This window comes from Hermetia illucens, chromosome 4 (genome assembly GCF_905115235.1).
Source record: "Hermetia illucens chromosome 4, iHerIll2.2.curated.20191125, whole genome shotgun sequence".
NCBI classification, from domain to species: Eukaryota; Metazoa; Arthropoda; class Insecta; order Diptera; family Stratiomyidae; genus Hermetia; species Hermetia illucens.
This window is the reverse complement of record NC_051852.1, coordinates 166,084,079-166,099,301: the sequence shown is the minus strand read 5'-3', so window position 1 is coordinate 166,099,301 and position 15,223 is coordinate 166,084,079. Positions and strand designations below refer to the sequence as shown.

General features: G+C 46.2%; 1 protein-coding gene across 1 annotated transcript in view; it reads left to right on the top strand.

Moving 5' to 3' along the window:
- The window catches only part of LOC119655846 (leucine-rich repeat and immunoglobulin-like domain containing-NOGO receptor-interacting protein 4), a 140,431-nt gene that overhangs the window by 109,391 nt on the left and 15,817 nt on the right, over positions 1 to 15,223 (top strand). The window contains exons 2-3 of the mRNA XM_038061961.1: positions 2,832 to 3,722; positions 11,656 to 11,816. Of these exons, the coding sequence (XP_037917889.1) occupies positions 2,868 to 3,722; positions 11,656 to 11,816 (1,016 nt within the window). The 5' untranslated portion in view covers positions 2,832 to 2,867. The remainder of the gene's footprint in view (positions 1 to 2,831; positions 3,723 to 11,655; positions 11,817 to 15,223) is intronic.

The following is a 15,223-nucleotide window of genomic DNA, read 5'->3' as shown; positions in this document are numbered from 1 at the left end:
GGCCCGACCTTTTCGCCAACACCTTCGAGGCGTGCCTAAAAGAAGGAATATTCCCTGCCCAGTGGAAACAGCAAAAGTTGGTGTTGCTTCCGAAGCCTGGCAAGCCACCTGGAAACCCAGCATCGTATCGTCCTATCTGCCTGTTGGATACAATGGAGAAGATGATGGAGAGAGTCATCTACAACAAACTCCTGCCCATCGTCGAAGCCAGCAATGGTTTGTCGGAACGCCAGTTTGGTTTCCGACGCGCCCACTCTACGGTGGACGCAATTGGCATGGTGGTAAACCTGGCAAAAGGTGCACTGATTTCTGGCGGCTGCTGTGCCGTGGTGGCGTTGGATGTCAAAAACGCATTCAACTCGGCCAACTGGAATAGAATTAAACGGGCGTTGGCTGACATAGGTGTCCCCGGATACTTAGCGAATTTGGTGGAAAACTACCTCTCAGAGAGGACTCTCTGGTACGGGACGGATGAGGGTCCCAAAGAGTACATTGTCACGGCCGGGGTACCACAGGGATCGGTACTTGGTCCCTTGTTGTGGAATATCAACAGGCTATCAAATACCTGGGGGTAATAATTGGCACCAAATTGAGTTTTAGGGAACACCTAGAGTATGCATGCCAAAAGGCAGCCAGTGCCACCACGACACTTGCAAAAATGTTGCCAAATATTGGTGGACCGAAACATTGCCGGAGGTTGGTGCTAGCCGGAGTGGTGCACTCCATCCTGTTCTACTCGTCGCCTGTGTGGGCAGAGGCGCTTGCAAACTCCCAGAGACGGAAGCAGGTGAACTCGGTTTACCGGCGGATAGCTTTGAGAGTTTGCAGTGCTTTTAGAACCGCATCAGATGAGGCAGTATTGGTGGTGGCAGGCTTGATCCCGGTTGACATTCTGACCAAAGAAATGAGTGTCATGTACAATGCAAGACGTATGGAGGGGCATGCACAGGGTAGAAATGCGGCAAGATCAGAGTCGCTTGATCTCTGGCAACGCAGATGGGACGAGTCTATGAAAGGTCGGTGGACGCACAGGCTCATTCCCAACATTAGGGTGTGGCTTGAGCGAAAACATGGGGAGACCAACTACAACATTACCCAGTTCCTCACGGGACACAGTGGTTGCTACAGGCAGTATCTGCACCGCTTTGGATTGGATGATTCTCCGAACTGTCCCAGATGCGATGGCATACCGGAGGATCCAGAGCATGTGATGTTTCACTGCACACGATTTGCGATGGAGAGAAGGAGTTTAAACCAGGTGCTGGGCAGGAGCGGGACCCCGGAGAGCTTGGTTACTGAGATGCTGGAGTCCGAGGAGAAGTGGCTTGCGGTTGGCTCCGCAATCATCCAAATGCAAGAGGAGTTGCTGAAGGAACAAACAAGGAGGAAAGCTGCAAATAGGAGAAGGATGAGTGCCTAAGAGCAAACCTACCCCGCGAAGTAATACCTCAATGGTGGTCCCGCGGGGCTGGGGCCGGAGAGACCGGGGGTGGTTTTTAGTGGGTGTGAATCCCACACGCGCCCGCTGTAGTTTCGGCGTTCGGGCGGCGGACGTGTCCTTCTAAGATTTTCCACCTCCCTGTACGCACAAAAAAAAAAATGGTAAACATCGAACCACACCATCAAAGAAAAGTCATTGGTTCTTGTCCATGACGAATGATATCCTCCAACAATTGGCCGCCTTCCCTTAAACTCCATCCATTCACATTTGAAAAATTCCATTTTGTCATTACAAGTTAACAACCGAGACGTCTGAAAAAGCAGTCCTTGCTTTGACAAGAGCGAAAACAGGCCGTTACTCTAGGCTCAATTTCTTGACTATCTCCAATTTACAAGTTACTCGTAGGTTGCCTTTAACTTGGACTATCTTTCATGGAAATGATGCTTTGCTTCCCCAGGGGTTCATATCAGATTTCACTCGATTTTGTTGCTACAACGAATCGCGACCTGTTTTCAGTTCCCAGCATATTCGAGGAAAGTTTCACTGGAAAATGAGCCCCAGCGATTTAGCACGTGGACACCGCCACCGCACACATATCATAACTCTGACTCCTTTCTAACTTCGCGGTATCAAATTCCAAATCCACATACACGCTTCTGCCTAGATGTGTAGCTCGTTTCGTTGGCTAGAGCTGCTATGTCGCAGGGAAAAGATAAATCGTCGAAAATCGTTCGTCTTAAATTAAATTCTGATCTCGGATAGATAAGCTAGATCTCATTGAATATGATTTACGGGCTGCTCTCAAGAAAGTCCCAACCAATAATAATCCCGACGCTAAAAGGTTCTCATAAACGACTTCTGACATGGTAGGGTACATAATTAATAGCTCAGTATCTATTACGAGCGGAGGAGCGCTGCGGTGACTGCGTTTTCATATGTGCGAGTTGCCTTCGTAGACGCATCGAAATCGTTAAAGTCGCTATTAGTTATGAGAGATGATGTTTTGTAGTCTGGAGATAACAATCATTGTTGCGGAGAAAGCTAGTGCTGGGAGGAAGTTCCTGGTGATTATTACCGCAATAAAAGTTAGCTCGGAAGGTGCATACTTTGTGCCATGGAGCTTTGTAATTAGAGCAACCATTCTCACCCTGTCCTCCGGATAATAAAAGCATCCTCCGCAGATAGTTTCATCTTTTATGGAGATGTTAGACTAACAATATCTCTTCTGAATTAGGAGCATATGATATTGTTATACTCGTGGCAGCGAGGCAGGTCTTGTGCTGCGCAAGGCTTCCGGAGCTTGGGTATTGATTTACGACCCCCAGACAAGCTTCCACATAATTCCATTCAATGGATTTACTCACAAATGAACGTTTTCTTCTCTTTTCAGATGAAATAATCCACCGCCGCGTGAACACACGGCCGTATGTTCTTACACAGGACTCTTTGCTGCTGCACTCGACCACCACGTCCACTACCATCGGCCAAAGGAAACACTCGCCCGAAGATGCATCTTTGCTACCCATGGCAATCGATACTGTTCATCGTAGTGCTTCTGAAGCAGGTCCGGAGCTTCTGTCCGTCAAAGTGTACCTGTGTAGGGGATGCGAATCTACGTGCCTCATGCATAAGTGCAAGCCTCGATGAGGTTCCGATCCAGCTTAATCCTGAGTCGAAATACATAAATTTGACGCTGAACAAAATCCGCAATATTGACTTCGCTTTAACCTTTTATACGCAACTGGAAGTGCTGGACCTTTCGCAGAATGTAATCGAAACGTTGGGATCGAAAAACTTTGAGCTGCAAAATGAGCTTAGGACCCTCAATCTCAGTAGGAATAGTATAACGAGTCTGAGCAAGGACGCCTTTAAGGGATTAAAAAATCTACTTCTACTCGATTTAAGCTACAATCGTCTGGAGACGATACACCCGAGCGCAATGCTCGATCTCAGTAGCCTTATTGAACTGGACTTGTCGAGTAACTTCATCGTAAGCATGGAGGGCGGTGTCTTCAGGAATATGATTTCGCTGGAGATATTGCTGTACGGAAACAATCAATTGCTAGATGTACCTGCCACAAATTTGGAGTATCTTCGATCGCTGAAATCACTGGATCTGTCCGATAATCTTATCGAATTCGTGCGGAATGAAAGTTTCGGAGGACTCAAAGAATTGATGATTTTGAGCCTCAGCGGAAACGTTATTTCGGAACTGGATGTGGGAGCTTTTGATGGCCTTATTGGTCTAAAGCATCTGGAAGTAGCTGACAATAATTTAACAGTAAGTTTTCTTTGGTTATTAGTTCGTAGATAACTTAATTTTTATGGTGTAATAAGACCAAAGTTGAACCTTGGAATGGAAACTACGGCAGCTTCTCGAAGTGTCTCTCTGTGTGCTCCCTAAATTTCAGTGCTTTTACATTGACCACTAAGTCAGCTAAATTTTCATAAATTTTGTTTGCTTCCTTTCAACTATTATTGACGATGTATTTAACCAAAAGGCGCTCCAAAATTAATTTAAATAAGAAACGACGCCCCGGCCTTAACACTTACGGCAGGTAGCACTTTACTGATTGCCAAGCAACTCAGCTTTGATAAAGTCAAGTCCTGTTACTGGACTGGGCGGATTCCCTCCCCCATTATAATCTACGCATTCATCTTTAAGATCAACAGTGGCAACCCATCTATGTATTGGTAGATGGTGAAAATTATAAGGCTCCGGAAGGAGTGTCACAGGCTCTGCCGCTTAACAGAACGTCTAAATGACCTGGAGGAGGCATGCACCATAATGACGCAATACCGATCAGCGAAAAGGAGACTCCGCAGCGCAATAAACAGGATCAAAGCTCGCTGCTGGCAGCATGTGGTCGACGAAGTGTATGAGAACATGTGGGGACTCGGTTACAAACTGGTAACCCGAAGTCAAGGCCAGGTCAGTTGTGGCCCGGCCCGCACCCCTGTACGGGATGATGACGTCAGCGCGAAAAGCGACGAGGACTGTCCACTTTTCTCTATAAAAGAACTGGAACAGACAGTCCTCTCTATGAAAAGCAAGAAGGCGCCTCAAACCGATGGTATTCCAAAAGAGGTATACAAACTGGTATTCCAACATCGGCCAGAATGACTGCTCGACGCATTAAACCGTTGCCTTAAAGAGGACAGTTTCCCTTCTCGTTGAAAAGTGGCGAGGCTTGCGCTGATCAGCAAAAGGAAAGGGGACCCTGAGTTGCCATCTTCATACCGCCCACTATGTACGCTTTGCACTGCTGGAAAAGTGCTCAACAAGCTGATTAGAAGTAGACTCGCTAAAGCGATACGCGCTGTCGGAGACTTATCCCCACGGCAGTTCGGTTTAAGAGCAGGGAGATGCACAGCTGATACTGTCATGCAAGTCGCCGTTCGTCGTTCGACGAGCGGAGGCACGTTAGCCGCCGAACTCGATGGATAGTGCTCCTCGTAACGCTTGACGTCAGAAATGCCTTTAATTTCGCAAGATAGAAAGACATTCTACGCACACTAGGCGTGCCGAACTATCTCTTACGAATATTGAGGGACTATCTGAGGAGCCGCTCCCTGCTCTATGAAACGCTAGAGGGTCAGCGGCGGATGGAGGTCACGTCGGGGTAACACAGGGTTCCATCCCACCGCCGGACCTCTGGAACGCTATCTATGGGAATCTACTTAAACTCGACAAACCAGAAGAGTCACCCCTGGCCAGTTATGCAGATGATGTCGCGACGCTAGTTGAACGCTTTGTCGAACAGGCACAAAGAAGGCTAGGCATATTGACGGGACGTGTAAGCAGATGGTTGGTTGCTTCATGATTCCATCTTTGCCCTGGAAAAAACCGAAGTAGTCATCCTGACTAAAAAGAGAATTCCGCCCCTGCGTCCCATATCGTTCAGGAAGTCGATAGTCGAGTCAAAAACAGCGATCAAGTAGCTTGCAAATCAAAGCAGCAGCGAACAAAGCTGCAGCTGGTGTTTCGGCGTTAAGGAGGCTAATGGTAAATATTTGGAGTCCTACGTCAAGCAGGCGACGTCTCCTGATGAACTCAACGCAATCTGTCCTACTCAACAATGGAGAGGTATGGGATGATGCTCTTGACAAGAAGGTATATTGTAAGCGTCTTGCGCAAGTACAGAAACGGGAAGCTTTGCAGATGGTGTCTAGTGTATCGCACTGTCTCTCAACCGGCTGTGATTCCCGTTGCCTTTCTTGCTAAGGAAGGTTAAGCCGTATACAAGCGCAAGGGAGATGGTTGCTTGTGAAGAACGACGGCCCAACCTAGACGAGTGGAAACTCTCTTGGCAAAATGAAACTAGAGCAGGTGGACTGCCCAGGTCATTGGTAACTTAAGAAAGAATGGTGAGACTAACTATTTCCTTACTCAATTTTTAAGTGGGCATGGAAGTTTTCAGCCTTACCTGCACCTGGTGGGATGGGATTCGTCAGCAGCTCTATTTAAACGCAGAGTATCTCTCTGCAGACAACAGTGTCGAGGAGATGCTGAGGGGTGCTGACAGGTGGAGCCGTGTTTCCCATTAGGTTCGGGTCCTTCTTGTTGCAAAGAAGATTGAGCTTGACTGGTCGAAGTGCCGAACGGCAAGGGGTTCCTTGAACTAACAATTCTCTTTCTCCTCTTCCCTTCCGTTGGTAAAAAGAATTCCCTGATTTGAAGGCTCCGCAAGGCGGGAGAATACGAGGACTAACACGAAGTAATGTGACAAACAGCTAGCTCTTTGACGATAGGGATGTGTTTAGTTGGTGATGCGACGACGTACCGTTACGGGAATCCAACACTCTGTGCATTCATTCATCCCACACCATAAAAAAAATATTTCAAACATCAGACAGCCAAATATCTGTGTCCGTGTCAGACAAATGTCTATCTCGTATAAATAACTATTTCAAACAAACCCCGGTATCAGACAAACATTTGCACTGGTGTCAGGCAAATATATGTGTTTGCTTCAGACATGAGGCAGGCAGATGTCTGTTTCAGACAAAATCTTTTTCTCCATTGGACAAATGTCTGTGTCTGTCTCATACATCAGACAGGTATCAATCAGACAAAGGTCTGAGTGTGGCTCAGACATCAGGCAGATAATGCCTATGACAAACTCAGGCATTTGTCCATCATGTATCATACCATTACGTTTGTTTCCGCAAGTGGTTATCTACAATGGCTGCGAAATAGGTAGGAACACCAACTGTCACGAGGGACTTCTGCATAAGGCTCCAATTAGCCGGATTGAATGCATTTTTCACTTCGAGGGTAACTACAACGCAATATTTGCTGATACCCTTTCCGTATTGCATCTGCGACCAAGCTAGTAACCAATTTGAGAGCATCAATGGATGATCTGTCTTTACAGAACCCACACTGCCGATTTGAAACGCTGCCTTCGCTTCAAACAACTCAACGAGGATGTTCGGTTTGAATTTCATGACGAACTATTCAGTATTCCGTCCAGACCCGGAGCCTATTCTTCTGCACATCTCCAACAGCTTGTCTGTGATTACTGTCGGAGATTCCGCTATCTTCAGAAATCTCTGAAAGGTGTCGGTGTCTCTCTCTTGCTGGGGGAATAACCTCTGGATGATTTTCAACAAGAGGGTAAGTCACGTGATCTGTAGAGGTGACTGGCCTCTGAATTGTATCATTATAACTTTCTAGGCGCTCCCTCATTGGTTTACATCTGCCTCAGAGCAGAGTTCATAAAGCATCCCTATTTGTTTCGTTGGATGGCCAGCTTGAGATTTTTGTGGACTCCCTTCTTTGCATGCTCTTTTTACACCTGGTAGATCCTACCTAACGAGCCAGGTGAACAGGTCAGATGGCAGGCCGATCGGAGGCCGGTCAGTTCACTATTCAACCAGTAGCTGGGTCTGAGGAATGTGCATCTCCTAGGCGTCAACACCTCACATGCCTTGAAGACGCATTGTGTTATATGGAGAGGCTTTTCTGTGGAGCCACCTTAGAAGGATAGCCTAGTCACGGTTCGATGAAAGGTTGCTTATCCTACACTTTTATTGACCAGCCTAAGTCTTTCTCAGCTTTGGGTATGCTGTTTCCCTGCTGTGTGGCTCTCTGCATAGTTCGAAAATAAATGCCTAGTGATCGCCGTAGATGTAGTCCTCGCTAACTTGTCAGGACATACAACGTGTCAGTGCAAGGTTAACAAAGGTCAGGTCTACGATTGAAGCGAAACCTACTTTTCGAAAAGTATTTACTTACACTACCTTCGTTAGCCAGAACTAGAAATAACTACTGAAAAACTGCTAGTAGATTTCGGTCCTTTGCGTTATTCTCTACAACCACCCTTTCTATTGCCAGTAATCTCCTTCGTATTTCGCCCCCATGTTCAACATGTCTTGAAACTCAGACAAGTGAGGCTGGGTGGAGCGTAACACTTGTACACGTATTTCTCCCATACCAAACCATCGGACGACTGACTCATGCTGCACTGTACTGCTTGCCTACCGCAAGCTCAAGTGACCGCTCTACCAATCGAGTCTGTGACCCATAAGCCCCCTGACGGTTCCTGTATCGTTTACTTACTTGTAAGACCCTGCGGCCTAGGAATAATTCAGGTTCTTTTCGAATGAACCTCATTTTTTCATTACAGTGAATACCTTCCAGAATTCATAATATTTACTACTTCCGGCAGTATGCTGGCTATCCGTCCCTTCTTTTCTTCGCACAACAGACATTTGAGATCCATATTGCATTCCTTGACAATATAGCTTTTCTCCTGACATCTTGTAATGAACTTATGGGAAGTAGGAGGATCAGACGATCATCCTAAGTGGCCGAAAACGACCTAGAGGTCCGCCCGCAAAGATTGAAGCTCCATCAAAGTGCTCGGTCGACACGTTCTTGCACGCCTCTGTGCTAGCCTAATAAAAACCAGAACGTGAGCTAAAAATGAAAAATAAAAAAAAAACGGCTCGATAGCTCGCGTGGAGCCGTAAGTCTCCGGACTCGAGTGCCGCGATCGAGAGGGAAGATCTACGACGGATCGCAATCCTGATCATGGTTTCTTCAGTCTCAGATCGTGATTGAGGCGCGGCCCCTGAGGTTCTCTTTCAACCTTGACATCCTCAAGCCATTATTTCAGAGGATGTCCCTAATAAAGTTCCACGGGTTAAAGAAGAAGAGAGAGGGAGGAAGTCCTCAAATCAAAAAAAAATTAGTTACAACTCATTTTGTATTCATAAATTCATTCATAAAATCATTCCCTTAAGTTCATTACAACCTTCTATATCGATCAGAGCGATCGATGACACCGGTGTGAAGTCTGTCATACAAGATTTACTCCTTTTATATCCAGCGAGTGACATCGTTTTGCGCTGGGTTTGAGGGAGGCTCCCCATGCATGCGAAAGGGGGGTGTGCATTTTTGCTCACAGAATATAGCCATATGGGATATCAAATGAAAGGGTTCGATTAATACTTTTTGAAATTCGAACTCCTATTGCTGACATTGAATGAAACGTAGGAAAGATAGGAGCTCAAGATGTATCCCCCAAAAAGTGAAACAGGTCTCTTTCTCAGAACCTATGCAACCGAAAAATCTGAAAGAAATCGCAGTATTATTATTCTGTTAAAGGAAAGTCGCACCGCGTCCTTGAAGAACTATTGTGCCCCTTTTACTGGCTATAGTGTACCTATTGATCATAGTATCTCAAGCAGGCCTGTAACCGTTAGGAACTTTAGTATGTTCCCCCACTTCCAGATGTTTCAGCTTTGCATCTGGCATTAAGTGTTCTCCCAGATGTCTCGACCTACTTTGCACAAGTGCCGGACACTGTCCCAGGACGTGTATAGAGGTTTCGTCCTCCTCCTCACAAAACCTGCAGGCAATATCCGTAGATATCCCTAGATTCCCTAGGTGATAGTTCAGCCTACAATGACCAGTGAAAATTCCCACTATGATTCGAAGGTTATTTTTGGTGAGGTTTAAGCAATCCTTTGTGCGCATGTGCTCCATCCCTGGTAGGCCCGCCCAATATAGTTCCCTCAACCGTTTCTCTTCATTTCTTAGATTCATAGCCATGAAACCGTTTCCGATTCCACAGAAGGGTTCTGACCCGTGTAAAGGCATCCCTGCTCCCTTCTTGGCTAGTTCATCCGCTGCCTCATTGCCTTCCAGCCCAGCATGGCCTGGAATCCAAAGTATCCTGACCTTGTTGGACGAGCCGAGTGTATTCAGTCTCTCAAGGCATTCCCATACCAGTTTAGAGTTCACCTGGTTGGACCTAAGTGCCTTGATCGCTGCTTGGCTATCGGTGAGAATAGCTATGTTCTGCCCCCTATAGTTCCTTTGCAGATTAAACACCGGCACATTTGTCTATGGCGTATATTTCCGCCTGGAATATGCTAGTGTACCTGCCCATTGGCTCAAAGTACATTTTCCTTGGACCAATGACACCGGCACCCGCTCCCTCTGCTGTGAGGGATCCGTCAGTGTACCAAGTAATCAGTTGCTGGTTTAAGCCGTATGTCGCAGCCACGCTCTCCCAGTTTGCCTTGTTACTCCAACGTGTTTCAAACTTCTTATCGAAGTAAAACCTCGTTGTCATGTTGTCCCTTGGTATCAGTAATTCGGGATACCGCCTAGAAAGGATATCAATCTTCCTTCGATTTAGGCAGCTCCCCGCCTCACTCATACTACCAGTAATGAATCTATAAAATCTAGGCCTCAAAATACATCCCGTTCCCAATATCTGTACAAATAAAGTTAATAATAGTATATTATTGTTTTAGAAATTTCCCGGAAACGTTTGACATGAAAGGATGTAACTCACTATATGCGTGAACATTCACAGTTCCTACCTTTCTACCAAATTTGGGGTCAATCGCTTCAACCGTCTCCGAGTAAAATGCGTGTGACGGACAGACCGGCAGCATTATGATTGGATCGATTGGAGGCGGTCAAAACGGCATCATGACATGGCGCTGAACGATATCAAAATTGAAGAATTCCGGAGGTGCTTCAAAGACTTGAGAAGTGCAACGCATCTAATTGACAGTACTTTGACGGCGACTGAAGGAGAAATAAATTTTCTCTAACAAAAATCTGATTATTTTTGGTCACCCTCTTATATGGTACTCCTGGAAAATGAAATCCTTCCCAATGTACTTTTTTTTCAAAAAGGGTTTATCGCTCTCAAATTTCTCCCAATCCTTTCACCCATTCAACACTAGTTTTAGATCATTCATTTTCCTGTATGTTTGGCGCTTTTCATAAAATTTTCTTTTGAGGATTCCTTTTAAGATTTTCAGGCTTTCAAATTAGCTCCATGAAAAAATTTCTTCACTCATACGCAAGACTGTGGAATAAAATGGCCCAAAGTTTTCCCGAAAATGGAAATTCAAACTTTGTGGAGCATATTAAATGCAAACACAATTTTCCGCATCTAAATTAGATTTTTCCTGAAAAGCCCCACATACTTGCATGTTGTTCTTTTGCATAAGCAAACAGTATTACCTCAACATAATCCTTTTGAAAAGCTGTTCCTTTCTGCCTAGCATAGGAAGTGTGTAATGTACTATGCACTGTGCACAAATCGAAAGTCCTTGTGATGCATACAAGCAATATAATTGAAATCCCTGACGCTTTGGATCCTCCAGTCAACACAATAGCACAAAAGCCAAACATACACTGCCGCCATGTTGATCGTCGGCGTAGAACAGCACAAGAGCAAATATTTTCCTTAGGTTTTAGCAGTAGAAGTTGCGACAGGAAACAAGTGTACGTACAGGTATGGTTACATACTAAGTCCTCTAACTGCAGGAGAATTTAGTTTGACTTATGATAATAGCCGACAGCGGGTATTAGTCGGGCGGAACATCACAAACGGCTGTGGGACCCACTCTCAGCAAATTAGGTATTCCGCAATGTTAATAAAGAACGCGTTCGAAGTTTACATGGGCGAGTAACGAGTCGTCCTTTGCAAAGGAACTTTTTGAATATTTGATGTTTCCGTGCAAATAGACTGAGCTTTGCGAAAAATAGTCATACCATGCCTTCCTAGCTTCACCGCCGCTTCATCACGTACGTAAGTGATGCTCAAAGGATCACAGGGAATTTGCTCAGACTACGTTCAAATAATTGCAGCATTGTTAAGAGGAACTTTCTTGCCTGAATCGTATCCTTCCACCACACTCTAGGGCTCCAGACTGATGTTTTACTTTCTCTTTTGCAGATTGTGCCAACACAACAACTTTCGAAACTGTCGAATCTTACGTATTTGTCGTTAAGTGGTAACAAGTTCAAACAACTGCCGGCGGTAGGACTCCTGAACCTGTTCCACTTACGTGAACTGCACCTGGAGCGCCTCAACCGACTGGTTCGGATTGACTCACGGTATGTATTGCTCTTCAAATGAATACACTTAAAAATGTTACTCTGATATCCTGACGAACTTGTAATTGCGTTTTGTACGAGCTTCCTGAGAGAGCTCCGTCAGAACTACCAGCATCCCTGCGAGATAGAAAATCAATACGAATTCCATGAGTACCTTTTCAAGTCATTTTCCAATATGTACACCTGCTTAAGATTTATTCTAGCAAACTCCTCAACTTCATTTGAATCCGCACACAAAAATGAATTCGATTCCAGCTCGAACCTCCCCATCCAGGCTGTTCCCGAACGTCGGCTCCTCCACATGAACACGTCGTAATCCGGTTCCAGATAAGAAATATCACCGAATCAAAATGACTGCTTCTATGAGTGCTTATCCGTGCACTTCAATCTATATTACTGGCAATTACTAGTGCGGGGCTTCCCCCCTCCCCATATCGGGGCGGACGTCCTCGAGCTCAAGTCCTGATTCCTGATTCCTGATTCCCGAAATCAATATTTGACACAAGTCCACAAGAAACGCTCGATTCAAACTTTATGTTTGCATAGACAGACAACCTATCAAGGCGATATGTGCATATATGTGCCGAGCATCTCCTAGGTACCGTGTGGGGAGTTTCCTTACTCGAATCAAGTTGGATCATTGCCATAAGATTTTCCGGTTGAGTTAGAATTATATACGGTTAAAGGATGAGTGCCTGCGTCTTAGGAGTATCACAAGCTGTTCGGGAATCGATTTGATGAACTTTTGAGAGCAGGTTAAGCCTCAATATATGGATCTGGATGGTACCATAGGCAAGCAGGCACAGATCAATTATTATTTCGATTACACTAATATCAGGGGCTTACAGGAATCAAGTTGACGAATAATGAAAATTTACTTAGCAGGAGTAAAACGATTCGATCCAAATTGGTCTGTGTTATATTAAAGGACACATTACGACATATGTATTTGCTTGCCTTCTGATGTGTTGTACATTCTGCGGCAGTTTAATATATTTGCTGGCATGGTGGGGGCATACAGAGAATGTCTGCCATTGACAGGCCTTCCCACCGATTGATAATGAAGTGACTTCGATTGTAATATGCATCTAATTACACACCTACTTCCAGTTTAAATTAAAGCGAACAATAGTAACTTTAATAACTCTTTAATTGCATGCAAAATTTTCATGTGACCGCTATGAAACAAAACTTCATTAAAATCGGTTCAATAAATGATTGTCTGCCTTTTTTCCAAGAAAGGTTTCGTTGAAAACGAAAATTTATTAAAATCGGTTTGCAAAACAAAACCTAATGCAAATCGGTTCAGTGTCTGTCCGTATATCCAGCTCTCCGGCTGTCCGTCTGTTCGTCTGTCCGTCTTTTTTTTTTGTGGAGGTGGAAATCATCAAAAGACACTGGTCTGGACACACCAGCGTGTGGGCTTTTTACCCACTAAAACCAGTCCCGACTCCCTCCGTGCCCGGGGAACCACCCTAAGGTATTACATCGCGGGGCGAAGTCAGCTCACTTTAGCTTAGTTACCTTTCTTCTATACGCGGCGCACGTGAGCGCGCTTTTTTCCAATCCTTTGCCTTTCGCAGTTTTTTTTTGGTTTTTTTGTTTTTTTGGGTAGGTGAATGCGTTTACGCACAGAGTGTTGGATTCCCGCAACACCACGCTGTCGGACTAGCAACTAAACACCTCCCTGTCATCAGAGAACTAATCTGAAACCGTTTGACACATTACTTCGGGCTAACCCTTCCGCTCTCCCGACTTTGGAAGCCTTCAAGTTAGGGAATTCCTTTCACCAGCGGGAGGGGAGGGGAGGAAGAGAGTTGCTAGTTCAGGGAACCCCTTACCGTCCGATCCCTCTGCCGGTCGAATTCAATCTCCTTCGCAATAAGAATAGCCCGAACATAATTCGCAATACGATTCCAGCTGCCAGCGCTCTTGAGTATCTCTCTGACAATGTTGTCTGGAGATAGCCCCCCTGTGTCTGCATAAAGCTGTTGACGAAAGCCGTCCCACCTCTCGCAAGAGAAAAAAGTGTGTTCAACGTCGTCCACTACTCCAGTGCAGAACACACAATCAGGAGATCGCGCCTTCCCCGGTAGATAGCTTTGCGATCCTTGGCAAGAAGGGCAACGAGGATCACTCCCGCGATCACCATCACAGCCGGTTTGGAGACGATGCGATAAGCAGACGCCACTCGCAAAGCTCCCCGCCTCTGCACTTGAGCAAGGCGTTTGCGATGCACCTCGTTGTCAAGGGCATCAGCCCATACGTCCGCACCATAGAGCAGAACCAACTGCGTTGCTCCCATAAGGAGACGTCTCCTATTTGATATAGGGCCCCCGACATTCGCCATTAGCCGACTCAAGGCCGCGAATCCAGCTGCAACCCTGTCCGCTGCTGCTTTCATTTGCTCGAAGAAGCTCATCTTCGAGTCGAGCATTAAACCAAGGTATTTAACCACAGGTTTTGACTCTATAGTCAACTGGCCGATCGATGTGGGACGCAGGGTCGGGATTCTCTTTCTGGTCAGGATGACTACTTCGGTTTTTTCCAGCGCAAGGTTGAAACCGTGAGCAGTCATCCATCCGCTTACTCGTCGCATCAATATGCCAAGTCTGCTTTGCGCCTGTTCAACAGTGCGTCCGGCAACAAGTGCCGCAACGTCGTCTGCATAACCGACCAGGCACGACTCTTCGTGCATATCGAGTCTCAGCAGACTATCGTGGGAAGCGTTCCATAGGTCCGGCCCTAGGATGGATCCCTGTGCTACTCCCGACGTGATTTCCATCCTGTATATCTCCCTGTTCTGAACCCGAACTGCCTTGCGGATAAGTCCCCGGCAACGCGGATCACTTCAGCGAGTCTACTCCCGATGAGCTTCTCGAGCACTCTTCCGGCCGTGTCAGGCATACACAGCGGTCGGTATGCAGACGGGAGCTCCGGGTCTCCTTTACCCTTACTGATCAACGCGAATCTGGCCACTTTCCAACGACAGTTAAGCCCATGGTGTTTTACGTAGGCACCTGTCGGGAAGACTTAATCCTACGGTCCTCTTCAGACACGGATTGATTTTGTGACCACAATCAGAGCCCCGCTGAGACAAGCACAACGGTACCAGTCTATACCAAGTGCACCAAGTGCATGGCTTAGCATTCATACTGGTGGATGCAAGATTTACCTAAATCTCTGCCGAACTATGGAGTACGGCACCCGTGTTGACACGCAACACCACGTCGAGGCCCGAAGGTCTCGAGCTCTCTCATTGTGAAAAGGGTTCAATCCTCGGCGCTTTCCAGGGTATTTACATCAACCCCTACAGGGTGTCTGGAGAACAATGCCCGCACAATGCGGTCCATCTGGTCGGTACTAAGTATGCAGGGCCTCCGCAGCACCCCGATTTTCCGGGTGAA